General features: G+C 47.1%; 1 protein-coding gene across 3 annotated transcripts in view; it reads right to left on the bottom strand.

Moving 5' to 3' along the window:
• Positions 1 to 184: 184 nt before the first annotated feature.
• The window catches only part of PSKH1 (protein serine kinase H1), a 29,808-nt gene continuing 11,052 nt past the window's right edge, over positions 185 to 18,940 (bottom strand). For 2 of the 3 annotated variants that reach the window (XM_086757876.1, XM_086757875.1), the window contains exon 5: positions 185 to 2,440. In XM_086757876.1, the coding sequence (XP_086614002.1) occupies positions 2,123 to 2,440 (318 nt within the window). In that variant the 3' untranslated portion in view covers positions 185 to 2,122. Of the gene's footprint in view, positions 2,441 to 18,259; positions 18,923 to 18,940 lie in introns of those variants that run through there. The other variant, XM_086757877.1, reaches the window with a different exon arrangement.

Raw genomic sequence — 18,940 nt, 5'->3', positions numbered from 1 at the left:
TTAACAGACAGGGTAAGGACAATTTTCCAGTTGATACTTGTCTTAGAGTGGCTTCTGCCTTTGGAGAGCTGTTTGCAGTAACATGAGGGGCATTTAATTGTTTAGGAAGCAAAATGTGGCAAGCTGCCTGTTTTGCCAGAAAGCACATCAAGTTTACAGCTCACGGTAACAAACCTGGGAAAACTAGGTGAAAAGGTAAAACAAGCTGAAGAACCTTTTTAAATTTTTTTTGCAGTCCATAGAGCTGAAAAAAAAAAACCACCCAGCTTTGGGGTGGGAAGCAGATCCTTAGAAATTCCCTTTTTCCCTTAGCGCAGAAAGCTCAAGTCTTCTCCCACTGAAGCTGCGCTGCTTTGCTTCTTGCTGACCAAGAGGGGCTGCAACCAGTACAGCTCGAGCTCCTTGGAGATGCAACTGACCGTTTAAAACCTTGCTGACACTAAAACACCGCGGCGCAGACATCAATCCTGGGCGGAGAGGCCACACTCGCCAGGCCCTGAGCTTGCACAGCCTGCATCTCCAGCCCAGAGCTAAGCAAGCACTTTCCCATGGGCACGGGGATGAAGCAAATCATATGGCTTTGTAGGAAAAGCTTCAAAAAACAGCATTCACCTTCACTTCAGATCTTGTCTCTGCTATCACAAGAGGCCAAGTCCACCCTGAGACTGTGCCATCAGGCCTGCTTTGCTGCTCTGAGTAACTGGGAAGATATCTGAGCAGGCTTGCACAAAGCTCAGCTGTACAGCGCTCACCTTCCCCTTCACGAGAGGCCTCTGTGTCACCCATCCAGCGCAAGGAAACCTGAAAGGCAGCTTTTTCCTGTTGGATTTACGTCACACCTAACAGCTCTAAGGTGTTTGTGCAGCATCTCCAGGGCATTATCACTGCTGACATTCCAGGATTGGACCTCAACTACTCGAGCCCCTGCCCTGATGCTACAGAGCCCCTTGCAGCCATCCCAACAGCTCCCACCACCACTTCACTGTCCCAGAGCAGGGATGGCAGTACTGGGGCAGAACAGGCATCCAAAGCAGGGAGGCCCCAAAAATCTGCAGACAGGGAGTAATACCTGGAACCAGCAAAGTTTTGGTGAAGTGACACGGTCATTAACGCTAGTCTGGAGGGCGCAAGACATGTAACGGGTCACAGACATGGCAGGGCCATGTCACAGCAAGAACAACAAGCCCTGCATGGTAGGCACTGGTCTTGCTGCAAACAGCAGAAGGGGACAGCAAGGAAACCCCCTCATCCTGCCTTGCCAAAGTCATGTCTCTGCATATCATGAAGTTCCTGCAGGATGATGATCTTCTTCCCACTCTCCACCAGGAGCACCCACCCAGTCCGGATCAAAGGAACGGACTCCAGCTCTGAGCTCACAGCACTTCAGCCCGGCTGCCGATTTGCACGGCAGCTCTCGCACAGCTTGAGTAAAGCCTTGACGTCACCAGGCGGATGGCAGCCCCTGGGGGAAACCTCGCAGCTTCCCAGCCATCAAGGAAAGCTGCTGTCTGGCATCTCTTCGGGGAGGAGCCGGTGGGCAGCACGCGGTGAGTCAGAGCTATCCTGCTTCTAACTGCGTGTGACTCACACCAGCCTCACTGCAAAGGCACCACGGTGTCTGACTAAACCAGCTCAAAATTTGTGTGTATGCAATTTTTAAATCATATACACACCCACACGTGTATGTGCACACACGTACGTGCGTGTACACAGACAAAGTGATTCCTTTTTTTCTTCATATGCAAGTGAGAGAAGCTTAACACTCTAATTAATAAATAACTATGAACAACCAAACTCCTGGGCTGCAGAAAGAGCTCTTCTCCCCACGTGGCTTCTTAATTTGTGTATTACTTGAGGCTCTGAGCTGTACTCTGAGCCAAGGGCTCCCCCACTTCCTGTGTGAGATCCCACGGCACAGCTGGCAGGGTGGGATGGCCACCACGAGATTCCTTTTCCTCCCCCCGGGGGACACCTCCTCATGGACAGGGTGGACACTTGGAGGGAGGTAGGGAGGGAGGAACCTGGATGTTCCTCACTGAGTGCGTGTGCAGCAAAGGGTGCTGCACATCTGCACCGCAGAGAAGACACCTTGAAAGACACCTGGCAGGTCCCAGCCCAGTGCTCAGCCAGTGTACTGCTGCTGGTAGCGCAGGTTGAGCTCTCGCAGCTCCCGCTCCCGAACCCGCCGTGACTTGTTGGATTTGGTGGAGCGACTGGAGCGGGTGGACTGTGCGGATTTGGTGCTCTGGCAGCGGGATGACGCCCTCTTGAGAAGGTTTTGTGAGATGGAACGGTGCAGGTTCTTCATGGAGGAAGAGGCTGCCATGCTGACCACCCACGGGTGCTTCAGAGCCTGAAGAGCTGTCATCCTGTCGCTGGGGTCCACTGTGAGTAGCCGATCGATGAAATCCTTGGCCAAGTTGGACACACTGGGCCAGGGCTGAAATACAAAAGAGATCGTTAGAATTAAACATTCTGGCACAGTTTTGCTGATGAATTAGTTCCTCCCATCCCCAAAAGTCACTTTGGGGCATCCTGCTTCTTCTGTTCTCTCTTTCATCCTCAAATCTTCCAAGTTGTAACCAGTAGCATCTGCCCATGGAGAAAGAAACACAATTAATTACCTCAAGAAACTCTTAGAGGGAGAGGCCGAACTAGTGGAAAATGTCTACACGTACCTCAGCGCAGCGTGGATCCCGTCAGCAGCTGGGCTAAGGCACCCAGCCTGCCCAGCAGCTCCCCCTGGATCCCAGACTTCCCAGGTGCCTCAAGCCTACAGACACCTACACACACGTGCACACACACAAGCAGTCTCAAGTCAACTCCTAGACTCAACCGTCTCTCTAGCAGCTGGCTGGGACTCCCCTGGTCCCTCTGGCCACCAGATCCTCCTTGTCCTTAGAGACAGACACATCCATGGACATCCCCAGCTTCCAGGTCCCTTCATCCCCTTGTCCAGCTCCAGCTTCACCAGCAGTCACAGACTCAGTCACACACTTGGTTGCACGTTTGTGCTTGCTCCAGTTGCTGCACCACATCCCAAGCAGCCCTAAAAAAAGCCTGAGCAGATTCATACAATTAAGTGAAGATTTCAATACAATAATTAAGCTCACACACACACGTGTGTAACTGAGTGGAAACAGCACACGTAGCTAAAAAAGAAAGAGGCTGCTATTCTGTGTCTTTCACTCCTCTCTTCATTTGGTGAGGAAGAAAAGAACCCATTTATTTTAAAATTCGAGATCCACCAACTGTACAGCCAGATATAATGTCCTTTTCTCGTGCAAAAGGTCTGAAAAAGGTATGCCTTGATTTTTTTTTTTTTGAGGTCTGCAATTTAGTGTCACCAAAATCGATTTTCTCTTTCAAAAGGCTCAAAGGTAGCAGCAAGAGAGCGAATCCACGGGAGGATTTTATAATGAAAGGCAGGATGGTCTGAGAGTTACAGCACTGCTCCCAGCCTCGACCACAGACAGTCAGTGGCATCTCTGTTCTGCGTGGCCAGGAAAGATGAACTCCAGCTTTAGCTAAGGAACCGGCTGCTGGGATGGTCAGGGTACAGAAAGTCTTCTTTTACAGGACTAAAACAGCCTGGCTTACTCAGCTTAGCTAAAGCGGGATGTATGATCACTGCCAGTAACTATGCAAGAGAAGAGGCTGAAAATGAACTGCTTGATATAAAGAAATACCGGTACATGAATTAAAAAAAAAAAACAACTATAAAGTTCCTGAATGCATGCAAGATAGAAATGGAAATACTTCTACCGCCTAGAGCCAGAGTGCTCATGAAGAAAGCACAGCGCTTTTCTGTGGATCAGACACCACTTCTGTGCTTTGAAACCACGGCCAAAACGCACTCCCCTCCACGTTCCCTGAACAAAATCAGTTAACAAAAAAAAAAATTCTTAAAATTCAAGGTTTTCTGTCTACTGTTTTCAAATATGGGTAGTTTGTCACGACCTGCCTTAAATCACTTTTTCTTAGCAGACGACATGCACATTGACAATGAATGGTAAGAAAAAAACAGGTGCTTGTTAGAATAGAATAGGGACAGGCTTTGGTCAGAGACTCATTAAAGAGGATAAATAAAATAGCAAAAACCATAACAAAGGTTACAATTATAATTGAACACACTGGTCTGTTTTGCAGAACTATGGGCCCTTCGAAGAGCTCAGCCTTTATGCTATCAATAACAGAAGCAAAAAGCCAAACCTGCCTCTGCCACGGGGAGATGTGTCACATTTCCAGCCTGTACATTTCCTACCAGGCTGTTTGGTAAGGTGTTTCCTGTGTTAAGTAACAGCAAAGGGAATCAACTTGCAGGGTTTAGTCTTTGCTGGCATAATCTCAGACAACACCAGGGTTGTACCGTATGCCAACTGCCAGGCCAACACATCACCACGTCAAACTCCAGATCTCCAGTCACAGATCACCTCTGGGTTCTCTCTTCCCTGGATGGACAGATCCAAACAAAAGCTAGCAAAGAGGCTGTGCCTCCACTTGTACAAAACTATTTCCCATAACTGTTTTCAGACACATTTAAGGGATGGGCTATTCATACAGCTGAAATGACAAATTCACCATTACTCGCCTCTAACCCATTAACCTCCAATCACTTCTTTCCTTTTCCTCCTCCTGGCAGAGAGAGCTCACATCATTCTGTTTCCTTCACAGGGGACGCATTTTTCCACGCTCCAAATAAAGCTAATGAGACATCTCACCTAACAATATGTCTAACCAATTTACAGACTTAAACTCAAAGTGATATTAAATGGTGATGACAATTCTACTCTCCTTGCAACAACTTTTAAATAACTCTTTACGACCATCTTCACTACCGTTACCAGCAACCGAGATGTCTTAGATACTCTGAAACAGCTTTTGACCCACTCAATTGAGAAAACACATTCACACAACTCCAAACTTAGTTTTTCCTGAGGTATGTCTTCCTGTCTATCTAAAATCTTTTACCTTTCTGAATATTGTCCCCCACAGAGATACAATCATGCTAAGATCTCTATCCTCTCTTTTTTACCTAAATCCTAAGAGATGTAAGAAATGCACTCAAATAAAAAAAATACTTGAGGACCGACACAAGAATACTTTTATTGGAAGCACATCTTCAGGACACGCAGGCAAGCATTATTTCCTCTCGCAGAGGTTAGCAACTGCCCAGACCTGGAACCTGAGGCAACCTGAGAGCTATTTTGCCATTCAGACACAAACTTCAACTGATGGCTGCCCACCACAGAGCAGGAGATTCCGGCAGGTGAAACAAGCTCCTAAACACCAGGAACAATATTACTTCAACCATTTCAAGTCATATTAAAAGATGGCAAATGTGATAATTTAGAATTTGAAGAAACCTACGAAGAACATATCAGTCTGAAGACCTAGAAACTGTGAACACACAACCCACCTAAGCCTTAAGAGGTGTGTGCATTGCACCAGTCCAGTTTAATGAAACCTAAAGAAGAATAAACTCCAAACAGAAGGAAATTGGATTTCTCATTATTCCAATTACTCTAGTTTCACCACAAATGTTGAATATGGAGTACTTGCAATTAGATTTTTCTTCTGGTCAGCAAACACAAATCAGTTTATTGATCTGTTTATGCAGCCAGAGGTTTCACTTGCTGCACCATACGCATCTTTAGTTTTCTTTCATTGAAGCCTTTTCTTTAAAAATAGGTAAGGCTACCTTCTACTGAAACACTGAGTGGAACAAATTTAGCAATTTTCAAGCCCAGTCCCTGGAGAAATGCATCCACTCTCCAGAAACCTTCCATCAGTTGGAAAATCAGCAGTTTTAACTTGGCAAAACCCCAAAATCCCTCCCGATGAATACTGTAAAGCAGCAGCAGGAGCCTGTGTAAGAGCTCAGGAAGGTTGACGATGGTGTGTTCGGGGAATCTCAGAAGGATACGGGTGCAGGACACAAGGTGCATTGGCATGACAGGACTGAAGCAATCTAGAGGAGATTCTGCCTCTCTGTATCTCTGAAGAGAAACAGAGAATGGCTTGGGAGGAAAATGCTCCCATCCAGTGGCCATGAAATATTGCATCTGCTAAACTCCATCAGACAGCTTTGCCTTTAATCTCACAGCTGCAGCGACAAATTCCTCTCTTTTGTGGCACAAAAATGCCACAAAAATGAAGAGAAGTCACCAACACCTGTTCACTTTTCACCCCTGTTCCTCTATGAACTAATTTCAAACGTCAAGCAGTTTCAGTGTATCGTTCCCTCTGTTAGACCGCCGTCCTCCAGAAGGGAAAGGTACTACAGTAGTTCTGGTGTCTTTCCATGTATCTTTAAAAAAGCAAAACAGACGCACTCTGAGCAGAACCTCAGCAGTACTTGCTGAATGCCAGCAGAGAACTACAGGTGGCCAGCTTTTCAAACAGCTGCAAGCAAGTCCTCCATCCGGAACAGCTGGTGCACACCCATTTCACAAACCTCATCCCTCATGAGAAACACCGGATGCAATCTAGTTTAACACTGGAGAACACCTGCCCTCGTGTTGGAGGACTGAACATCCTCTGTAATGTCGGTAACTCCAGTTTTTAATAAGAGTCCTTAAAAATATGATCCACCACGATTAAAAAAAAAGCAGGGCAGGGTGCAGAAGAGTTGCGGTAAGTAAATGTGAATAGTTCACTCTATTGCAGAAATAACAAACGAAACAAGAAGTACATCTTTAGTTTGGTGTGCAGACTCAGTAGAGCGTGAAGGAGGATGTCTTGCCATCATTTTGCTTTCCTTTGTCTAATCATCAAGATGCAGTGGTGAAGACTTACCAGCTCATGTCTACAGGCCAACAGCTCTAACACGCTCTCCCCTCTGTCTGTCAGGCAGGAGCAGGACTGCTGGGCTTCTGAGACCAGAAGAAATAAGATGCAGTGAAGCCTAGTACTACTGTAAGCTGTAAAGGATCCTTAAATTTAAAAAAACAAAACAAACAAACAAAAAAAAACAAACCCACCAAAACCACATCCTACCTCCTAAGCAGCACAAACTTTCAGGCATGGGAAGATCCCTAGGAGGCAGGAAAGACTGATTAACTTTCTGTAGTGACTGTGAAGATACTTGAAGCAGAAACCCAGCAATTAGTAACTCATGATCTTTAAGATGAGCTGTGCAGTCATCCATTCCTTTCTTCCTTCTTTCGTGCAGAGTTATTCAACAACTGAATCCAAGAGGTTAAGAGGCCTCTCAGGAAGAAGGGAAGGAAGATGGGCTGCAAAGATGGATGTGGACATCATTTATCTAAGAATTGCGGTTACTGGTAAAATTTCCTCCTCTTCAGCGTGCCTGTCCCCCTGTATCCCTCCAGGCCCAGGTGACACCTTTCAGTACCCTACACCTTTGTAGATAACCTAGAGGAGGACCACAGGGTCACTTAGGTGGCACATGGTCACTCTGTTTGATGCTCAGACTCCAAAGTCTCATCACGCTTTCACTGTCTGGCAAAACTGAATGAAGTCAGAGACGGCAACCAGCAACCTTCAGACAGAACCATCGCTTACAGGCAACCTGCTTGAGCCTGACTACAGGGTTCTCCAAGCTAACAGCAACTCTTCCCTAGCCACCTGAGAGGTCTCCTCGACTCCACATGCACAGCACACACTGAAGCTCCTTGACATCTTCCTTAGATTCACAAAGCCGCAGAGGGATCTTCTGGTTAGTCACGCGCAAATAAAAGAACCACCAGTCATACGACTTCCAAGCTTTGCTTTTTAGTCTTGACAGTATCCAGTGAAGGAAAAATACATATCAACTTCCTGATTCCTACCCAAGTTACGTGTTGTTTTCAGGAGAACTGACATGAGCTCTAAAGATGATACGGGTAAGGGGAGGGACACACTGGTCTGCAAAGGTCTGAATCTCCCTTGTCAGTCAGTCTTTACAAAAACATGAAGCACAAAGCATGTTATGATAGCTGCAGAAGAACACCTTTAGGTCAAAAATACTGTATCCCAGTCCCAGTGACTCCTAGAAAGAGTCTGAGCACTGGAGAAGCCTCAAGGCTCCAGGGAGGCTGAGAAGCCCTACAGCAGCACATGGGTCCCTGCCAGGTTCACCTACAGAAAACCATCAGACGGCTACTTTAAAGTACTACAAGACCAAAAAAGAATTATTGGGAATGAGCCCACCCCAACAGACAGACTGGGTTGAACTTGTCCGCTTGGTCAGAGGGACTGCTTTCATCTCACACCCTTACTGCTGTTAACAGCAACGCCCCACGCCACAGGAGATGATCACGCCATTTCTGCTGTTCATCCCCATTTTGATGCTGCGCTCTCCACCGCGCCAGCACAGACAGTTTGGTTTGTGCAACCAAAGTGAGACAAATCAGGGAGCTTCTGGTAATTTTTCTCCTGGGGTTTTCAGCCACTGTTCCTTGGCGTGATTCACAGGATGGCTGCAGAAGCAGCCACATCAGCCCAAGTGAGTGACTGGCAGAGTCCAGAATTAGCAGCACTTCAACCAAGCACGAAACCACCGCCACCAGTCTGTCTTACAGTCTTAATGACAACGGGAGAAACTCCCACGGTGATCTGCAGCTCTGGCTCCTCAGGAATGACAGCTGCCACTGCCGGGGTGCGCCAGCATTTCCCACAAAAGCATCTCCCAAACTTCTAAGCTGCATAAAAACACAGGACATCACCAATCTGCAACTTCAGCCCTGCTAAATAATAAACCCAGGGGAAAGCAGCCTCATTTACAATGCCTTGAAGGGCTCTCAAGAGTGCCATGTTTTATTCAGACTCAGGCTCTGAGTCTGGAGGAGGAGAAGAAAGAGATCCTCTTATGAGTGTCACTTAGGCTAGGTGACTGCGTGCAGATGCAGTGGTAGGCCCTCTGTGATTAAATCCCATCACCACCCCTGCTTGTTATTCACATCAGCACAAAAGCTATTGAGGCACTGTCCGCACCGGCACGCGGGGAACAAACAGCGCGTTGTTCTCCGCTTTGAACAACCAACTCACCTCTTTCACTTACAGCTGAAGTGAGCACGAACCTGGGGTACACTGGCAGAGAGCTCCTGACACATGCGTCTGAAATAAAACACTGACCTGCGGTACCAACGTGAGCCTTCTCGTTTAAACGGACTAAACCCAGGCTGGGGTGGGAGCCAGCACAATGTAGGCAGAGCAGCTCTCGGGGCTGATTTTAGACACCAGAGCAGAGCCCCTGAATTTTACTCTGCCTGTGATGGGAGTGCACGCTGCTGTCAAGCAGTCACCAAAACCTGCACCAGACTAACCAGACAACAGTTTTATGCTGACTTTTTAGATGTTTTTACCTTAAAATACATGGTGAAGTTGTTTCTGATCCATTTTCCTGCTGGACACTAGTTTGTAAAAATATCTCTATTACATTCAGGTTTCTAATTTACCTTTTTCCCCCTCTTAAGTATTTTTTCTAAATCAGATTTCAGAAGTCTCTAGATTTCAGCAGTGCATCCTCCCCTGGATACACATCAGCACCCCGACGAAGACAGGCCACGCAGATACCATTCTTCAAGAAGTTGCAAAGACGACGCCCGACCTGGGCAGGCAGAATTTTTAATATGAAGTTTGTTCTGGATGTTAATTACACACATCAGGACCAGCCTTTCTTGCCCTGCAGAACCTATGTGGGATGCAAGGCTTACAGCAGCTGCTTTCCATCCCATCGACGCACCTGGCCGTATACCACTGCTCGGAACCATGTACGTGTCACTATGTACATCTCCACTCGATGCTCACCGACTGCCACCGTTTGCAATCCCATTGAGGACATCCGGACCATTAAAAACCATTAACAAGAAAGTCAGTCTGGACAGAGATGGCACCCAGCATATCAATATGAACAGCAAAGGCATTTTTCCACACAAACGACTCCATCTAAGGCATATGTACGGTGCTGGAGGGAGGGCACATCTCTCCATCTTCTATCGTTTTTCAGAGTAGCTGCAGTTTAAAATTCAGATGCCTGTGGTGGTAGACAAGTGACGTGCAGTTAACTTTTAAAAATAAATGAACCGAAGGCCCTCCTTTGCACTGCATCTTTTATACAAGAGCAGTGTCCATTTTGTGAGGCACTTGAACAGGAAAATGTGCATCGCTGCAGAAGTCTGGGCAGAAAAGGCATTAACGTGGTACTGGGCAAGGATACGACTCACCCCAGGCTGCTGGCCAGAGACTGATGTGTTTTGGAACGTTAACGTAGCTGTTTTGTCTCATTTAGGAGGTTCCTGCTTGACTTTAGAAAATAGGAAGTGTCAACTCAAGAGGAGTGGGCTGGGGACAGCACCTCTGAGATGTCACGGGGTGAACCAGCCCAGGGCTGCGCCGAGGCTCCAGCAACGAGAGGTTCACACAGTCCCAGGCATCGTTCAGCCCACGAGCGGTTGCAAAGAGGTGATCAAAACCAACCCGTTGAAAAGAGCTGGAACAAGAAGGTTCTAATGAAAAGATGTAGTGTGCTAAAGTCTGCACAGGACGGACTCTCAAGCATTCAGCATTAATTTGTTGATGTGGGGAGGAGGAATAAAGGAAGGATGAAAGAGGAAAATACAACAGCCCCTTAATAATCCACAGCATTATAAGAACACGCAGCCATCTGGTGCCGTGAACTTCTATAACCCAGCTTTTGGAATGGAAACAGCCAGCCGACTTTCCCTGTACAAGCTCCAAGGACTCAGCTAGAACAATGCAGTAAAACTATAGCAGCTACAAAAACAACAAACACACAGCTTTTCCCTACAGCCAGGGACAGCCCTTCTAACTGTAACTTCCAGGGAAATAACCGGCATGTTAAAATGGGGTGATACCACGTTTAAGCTTGGATCGCTTCACATCCATCTCTTAAAAATGTGTCAGCAAGTTGCAGTTAGGCGTACGGGGATTCAACCACTACCTTGCCTGAGAAAGCTTGGGGTCAAGAGATCCGGACTGGGAAGAACACAGGTGAAAAGATGAGGTCAGAGTACAGATTGCTGGAGACTGCCATCAAAAGTGGAAGCAGGGGAAACAGCCAGAAACTTCCAGAGGCATTGCTGCAGCACCAGTTCACAACGGGATTTTCAGTAACTAAACTGGGAAATACCTTTCTCAATCTGTTCACAACACCTGGGTATCCTGACATCTTCAGTGCTTTTATTCTCAAAAGGAAAATTCAAAATTGATCTGAATGATGTTCTCTCATTCTGAATTATCATCCTAAGAGATGCATTGGCTAAAAATTGGAACTGAAGCTAATAGGCATTTCTCCACAGCAATTCAGAGTAACAGTTTAACTAGGAAACGGTGGCCCCCGAGGAGGAAGAAGAACCTTCCCCAGGGAGGAAGAATATCTTTTATCACACCAATTAGTGCAGTGGGGGGATGAACAGATAAGCTTATAACCTTCTGCATACACATACATTCCCTCCCGCAGGCTGCAAGCTGTTGATGCACAAGCCCTGGGTGCTCACAAGAGAATGATGAGCCACTGACTTTTAGGAAATCCACAGAAACTTCAGGTCTTTGGATTCTCCAGCTCTCTCAAAGTGGGCTGAAACCGACCTTTGAACTTAAAGAGTTAATTGTGGGAGACTGAAAAACAGATAGCACAGTTCCATCAACTTTGCTTCCTTGGGAAATCAGAGTAGAAACAGGGCTGCAATGGATGTCCGGGCATCATCCCAACACATCCCACCATCCCCAAAGGATCCACCGCAGATGCATCATTCCTGACAGAAGACTGCCTAACTTGTTCTTCGAGACAGCTTCGGCAATCCTCTGGATAGTTTTTTTTTAGGAGTAGGAGACACTAGTGCTGTAAAAGGTCTGATGCGAATCTTTCTAAGTGCAATTTAAAGCTCTTGTTTGACTTAACCTGGAAAAGAGATTACTCCTTCTCTTCTTTGAAGCTACCTTGTGCGATTTGCAAACTGCTATGACACCTTCTTCAGGCCAAACAGTCAAAAAATGTTTTGCTCTTCTATAGATTGTGGTTTTTTGACTCATGAGTGTTTTTGTTGATCTTCTGTCAAGTCTCCCTGCTTAGCCCGCGGAGTTTTTGAAGTCCGCTGCCCAGAAGTGTCAGAGTTTCAGCCTGGCATGCTGCACCAACCACTAAGTACAGCAGGATTAACCACACACAGTCTTGTCTTTCTGTTCATCCACCTCAGCGCATTCGTCTTTTTCCACAAGTGTGATAGTGCTGTCTCACATAATAGTTCATGATTCACAGGCAGATCCTTTTCTGAGAAGCCAACACCTCCTAATCTTCTGTTCTTCATCTATTTTTGTGCACAAATTTACTCTTATTTTTTTTTAAATTTCACCTGCTATTGAATCGCTGAAATTTGTTAGGGCCATCTGGAATTCAAGGCACGCTGCAGTCCTCCCACCAATTCAGTGGGACCTGCAAATATAAAGAACACACCCTTCCTTCCCTCAGCTGCGTCAGTCGATAAAGCCCCAAACACCACGGGATCTTTGGCAATTTCTTGAGAATCACGCTCACTACGTACTACACTTTGTTGATGAGCCACCAGTAAGTAAATGCCAGTTTTAACATAATAGGTTTGGGGAAATACAAGATTTGGTCCTCACGCTCTCCCTGCTTCACCTTTGGCAGAGTTTGAAAGCACCGTGCTGCAGAACCTGCCTGCTGGCTTCTGTCCCCAGAAAGACCGGAGAACATTATTTTCCTAGCTTCTAGGCAAAGAAGCTTTGCTCAGCATGAAGGGCAGAGGAGGACAAAAAGATTTGTAGCAGTAAGCGAGGAAGCATAGTTTTTCCTGGTGCCAAACCCCTCCTCGCTCACTGACACAGCTGATATCAGCTGATACATGTGAGGCAAAGCTGCTTGCCCAGAGCCAGGGAAAAGACAAGGCTCCTCGCTTCCAGGAGATGAGGAACAGTTCAAATCCTGCCTCTCCCTCACCTGCAGATGTGAGTAATTCACCATCTCTGGTTCAGTACAGCGATTGCACTTACTCATTGAATTTACCCATATTGACTATTTGGGAGCTCCATGGGCCTGGCATACATTCTAGGCACACAGGTTTCCAAAGCAAGGTTATCACTGCTACAGTGCATTTCCAAACAGGGGTTTCTCGGAGACCTACTTTAACAAAATAGCTAAAGAAACCTCCAATGCCAGATCCATCCTTGCCAAGCCTCTGTGTCAAACACTGGAGGTACAGGATCTCCTACAAATTTTGGAAGATGAGTTATGCCATGAAACAATTTTACATTCTCATCCAAGAGCCAAGTGAGTTTTCCTTAATTTTTCCAAATCAGCCTCCTCAGCAAAAAGGCACATTAAGAATGTCACCAAGAATTCCTGAAGCTTGTACAGCTAAAAGCAAATGAAAAAAAAAAAACCCCAGAGGACTCAGTGGAAAGAGATAAACTCATGCACTCGTATCAGCATCTGATATAACAATATATAGAGTCTTTCGAGTCATCCCAGCTATAAAAGGAAACCTTTCTTACGTCTGGGCTACATAACCATTCTCAAAATGATCAGACTGTGAAAGAATCTCTTGTAAGTTATTCTTCAGATAAGGACAAAGGTAGGAAACATGCAACTACTTTCCTTCTCAGACAGCTCCATTCTATCTTATGTTAGGTACGAAATCAAGCTCCTTGGTTAATCACCGAAAGTGCCTGAAACACTGGGTGCATTTGATGCGTAGGGTGTATCGTGCTGATGGAAGTTCACGAGCCACAGACACACAGCCAGGCATATGTGGACACCAGCAGTTAGGTGTACGCGGCATTAACAGCAGTTATCTCTTAACAGCCACTACCAGAACGTTCTGCCTCTCATCCACTTCTCCCTGTGGCTCCCATTTCACCAATCAACACTAATCTGGTGTATTAGTAAAAGCTCAGTTTTCAGGAAAATCCATAAAAGCATCCACTTAAACAAGCAGCGCATTGGTGTTCTGGTTTTGTTAGTGAGGGGGGCCTAAGGTGGTAGCTTCTGTAGGAAACTGCTAGAAGTCGCTCCCCTTTGTTCAGGGGACTCGGCCGGGCCTAGGGCGGACCCGCTGCTGGCCAAGGCCGAGCCAATTGGTAGCAGAATGTCCCGTGATAACGCCTCTGCGATAACGTATTTAAGTAGGGGAAAACAGGAAAAAAAGAAGATGTGAAGCAGCTGAGCGGGGGGCAGAGAGGGGGAGGCGCGAGCCTCATGGGCCTTGCAGGCCTCACCCTCTGGCCTCCCGCCGGGCAGCCGACTGGGCCCAATTCGGCCCGGCCCGGCTGCAAGAAGTGGAGAGGAGATGAGAAGTGAATAAGATGTAAAAAAGATCCTGAGAGACATCTACCAGCCTGTTGTGAGGAACGGCTGCAGACGCCAAGGTCAGTTCAGAAGGAGGGGGAGGAGTAATGTGGCTCCTGGCCAAGATTCCTCTGCAACTCGTGGTGAAGACCATGGTGGAGCGGGTTGTCCCCCTGCAGCCCATGGAGGTCCACGGAGGGGCAGAGATCCACCTGCAGCCCGTGGAGGACCCCACGCCAGAGCAGGTGGAGGCCTGAAGGAGGCTGTGGCCCGTGGAGGGCCCGCTGGGACAGCTGTTCTAGAGGGACTGCACCCGTGGAAGAGATGACCCACGCCGGAGCAGTTTCACGGAGGACTGTGGCCCGTGGGAGGGACCCCACGCTGGAGCAGAGGAGGAATGCGAGGAGTTCTTCCCCCAACGATGATACAGCGGCGTAAAACAACGCGTGATGAACTGACCGCGACCCCCATTCCCTTTTCCCCCCCCGTGCCGCTCGGGAGGGGAAGGTGGTAGAGATAATGTTAAGCCTGGGAAGAGGGAGGGGTGGGGGGAGGTTATCTTGTTCTCTGTCTCATTCTCCTGCTAATTTTAGAAATAAATGAATAGTTTTCCCCAAGTCGAGTCTGTTTTGCCCGTGACGGTAACTTTAAGGATTTCTCCCCGTCCTTATCTCAAACCTTGAGCCGTTTTTCTTATATCATCTCCCCCTATTCTCTCGGAGGGTGGGGGGAGCGAGAGAGAGACTGCGTAGTCTGGTCCTGATCGGGGCTGAACTACGACAATTGGAAAACACGCCTGGGGCAGCAGGAGGGCGAAGCAGCAGGGTGGTGAGAACGGAGCGAGCAGAAGAGCCAGCCCTGACGCTCATGCTCCAAAACAGGGAATTCGGATGCGTTGCTGTTGGTTTGAGCCACCCCTTCCAGCTCAAAACAACAGCTAACCCACTTCCCTCGTGTCTGCCAGCCTGAAAGCTTCAGTTGCAATCTTGTCAGATTTAGGGATTTCAGGGATTAGGTAAAGACACTGCCAAGAAAACCGCGGTCTCAGGAAACACCTTTTTAGCCCTCCAGCTCAGCACCAACAGAAGCTCCCCAAAACAGTTTTTGCAGCTGAACAAAGATCTTCATTTTCTGAAATAAAAATCTTGGCTTCCTACGTATGCCATGTACGCTGGTTAACTCCTCCTTTGACTCATCCCACAGCACACTGTAATTGCTAGGGAAGTCCCAAAATTTGGTCAGAGGAAATCTGGCACATCTTCCAACAGCAGATTGTTCCAAATAAACCAGGCCAAACTGCCTCCCTGTAAGGCAGGGTCAATTACAGGCCACAAAATTATTTGCAACAAGGTGTGTGTTCACAGCCCTTCTTTGCAGAGCTCTGTTTTGATTAAAGCCAGCTCTTAACCTGCAGCAGGGACAGCAGCTGGAGCTACGGCCAGGTGCCAGTTCTTCAAAACCTCAAAGTCTGGTGCTCAGTCCTGTGGCTCAGACAGGAGAGAGTAAGATGCTGTAGCTTTCTCCGGAGTGCAAAACATTTCCAGCACTCACCTGAAACCTCGCTTGTGAAATGTTTTACAGAGGCCAGTCAGGGCTCCCTGTGCCTCTAGAGTTGCGCTGCTGTTCCTGTATTTCCATACGATCTTCTGGAGCCACAGCACCCTCAGGTCTTCGGCAGACCAGGCCTAGCAAACCCACCTGAAGCAGTTTGAGATGTCACCCCCACCCACTCCCCCCACGACTTGTGACAAACTCCCATGTGTGTCACAGCAGTGACAGAACAAGCGCTTGCACGTTCTCAAGGGCTGCACCTAGCTCAAGCCCATCTCCAGGAGCAGCTCGACGCTAAACACAGCTTTGCCCAGCAGCAGTCTCCCACCCCATAGCAATGATCTCCAACAAAGGGGACAAGAACAGAGTACTGTTTAGAGCGGTCAGGTTTGCAGAGATCAGCTCTCAAAGCCCGTAGAGCTGCAGTAAGCAGTTACTCTTTCTCCCTCCCACGGTCTTGTAAGGAAACTCAACTTTTCTGCCACATTCCCTAGTGGAAATACAAGAAGGCAGCCAGGCATTACCCATCCTCCTGCATCCTGACCGCAACACAGCCCATTTACAAACCCAAGGGAAACACTGGATGCAGATGAGCTAGCAAGGTCAAGCGCAAACCATCCTCCCAGTGAGTGGTCTCCTGCAGATCACAGCTCCTCCTGCTGCAGAACTAACATATATTCTCACTCGCTGAACCTTGGTCCTAAGCAAACAAGCGTTCAGCAGCACATCTTGCTACTCAAAACACAGCTCCACTAAGGTATCGAAAAAACATCCGAGCCACAGGTAGAAAGCAAAGGATTAAATCAGCCAAAGATAAAAGAGGAAACCACCCAGTTTAGTTTCATGGAACTGTAAAGACATCAATGGCAGCTGACAGTTCAAATCCTTTCTGTTAATAACAAATACTCTGCACAGAGGGAGCTTAATATTCTTTTTTCTACCCTACCAGTGTCCCTTTATCCCTACATCCCTAATTCTGCAGAAATACTATTCTGGCACTAACAGGATTTTACAGGGCACACAGATGCAGGAATGAAAACGTAATACGTCAAATCACAGCATTATCGCAAGTCCTTTTCCTTCGGACGTGGCTCCTGCCTTCCTCCATCCTTACAATAATTACACACCATACGCTGTGTGCCACTTCCCCAAACCCAGATATTCACCCAAAAATCTTAACTGAAATGCTCAGCTCCTCTCCTTCACCCTGTCTTGAACCTGTAGGTACTGCTGGTATGAGGAGCAGTGCTAGGGACAACAGGCTGTGCATAAAATTACTGGGTAAAGACACATTCCTCTTCTCCATGGAGATCCACTCCCTGCTTTCTTTGTTTCTAGGGGCTTTGAGGCTCAGACAGAGTTTCCTCCCTGGTCTCCTCTGCTCAATACATCAAAATAAATTGAAATATTGCAACACAAACAAGCCACCACAGTGAAGCACGTGGTGTCTCCACCTCACTGTTTCAATAGATGCTTCCAGCCACAGAAACTGCAAATCCAAACTAAGGGAAAGCCCAGCCAACTCAACCGCCAGGCACCGACTCTGAAAATTCACTGACCTGATGACACACAGGACTCCGTGAAATATAAACCCTTAACAGGGTGTTGCAGGCTGTAGCTGCATGGAAATGGAAAATGTATGCAGAGAAAGACCATCCCCCTCCTTGCGTGCTCTGCCCTAGGATTTGGAGTTATCTTCACTGATAGGAGTTGCAACCTAAGTTGAAGTACAGAGTAAAAAGGTGAAAGGAATGATTTGAGAAAGGTCCTTGCAACACACCAATTCCATTAGAGGAAACAACCTCCAAAAAAATTCTCAAGAAGCAGCCAAAGTGAAGGGGAATTGATTTTTAAATGCATGCATTGGTTTCAGAGTCCTTTTACCAGAAAAGGTGTTTCTTTACCTGCAAATAAAGTGGTTTCCGATACAGCACGCTGAAGTTTTGCGGGACTGATGCATACAGGAGGATTTTCCAGGTTTTAATTGATCTTCTTGTGTTTCAGAAAGCCTAAGATGTCTGCTTCTGCAGCAGGAGAGATCTGGACAAACACTTCAGCATCCAGATATGTATGGAGCAACACAAACCCACCTATCCTCACGCCCACTAAGCAGGTGCATTAGAAGAAAAGAAAGAGCAGAAGCTCAGAGAAGCACATTTATCCGGCTGCCCCGTTGCTTTGTGCCATGCTAGGAGAGGGACACTTTCATCCTGTTCAAGTGTTTCAGCTCTTCAAAGCAAAGCATAGTGCCCTTTTCAACAGGGCCATCTGACTGCATCTCGCCAACGCTCCTGTTGCTCTACTTAAAAATCACCCTGTTCTCACAGCCATACGAAATGCAAAAGCACATTCCTCTGTAAATTGATATTTTTTTTTCTTTTTTCCAGGCAAAGGGCTCAGCAATTTATATAAAAAAAAAACAGTTCTTCCTTACACAGAAGAAAAAAATCCCCTCTAATTTTTAGAAAAAAAACGCACGCCTTTCTCTAACAACAGGACTATTGCAAAGCATTTCTGTCATCTAATGGGGCTCACAGGAAAAAAACAGAGCAGCTGCTATAAGTAAAGAACTCTTTCTTCCCCCATGAAGACCAAAACAGGGCCCAGAGACTTGTATGATCATGCAAATAAGTACTGCAAATGTTGTTTAAAACCTTGCCTTCAACTGTCCTGCGCCTGTTTTCCTTGTTATGCTGTATTTCAACAGCTTGGGACACTCAAACTCTAGGGAGAAGACTGAAAAACTGGCCACCCTTCTGGTTTGAAATCTATTGTCTCTTCTGGCAGGAAGATCAGAGGCCAAGGTGATGATCCCGTCTTGCAAAAAAAGTCTCCAATGCATCTAAAGAGCAACTGGCACAGTCAGGGAGGGCAACACCATGGGTCAGGGCGACCGGCTGGGGTCCCCACGAGTGAGGAGTCTTGCTGTATCCAGACCTTCTCAGGCACGGAGCCAATGGAGAACTTCCAGAAGAAGGTGGTGGCTTTGCAAGGAGCATCTCAGAGCAAAGGGCAGCACAGGGTACCATGCAACAGTAAATCTTCAATAAATGGGAGACAGACGCTAGCTTTCCTGGCCTCTTGTGGATACATTACTAACTCCTGTATTAAAAAAAAATA

This window comes from Chlamydotis macqueenii, chromosome 13, assembly GCF_036417535.1.
Source record: "Chlamydotis macqueenii isolate bChlMac1 chromosome 13, bChlMac1.mat, whole genome shotgun sequence".
NCBI lineage: Eukaryota > Metazoa > Chordata > Aves > Otidiformes > Otididae > Chlamydotis > Chlamydotis macqueenii.
Note: the sequence above shows the minus strand (reverse complement) of the source record. Positions and strands in the feature narration are given on the sequence as shown.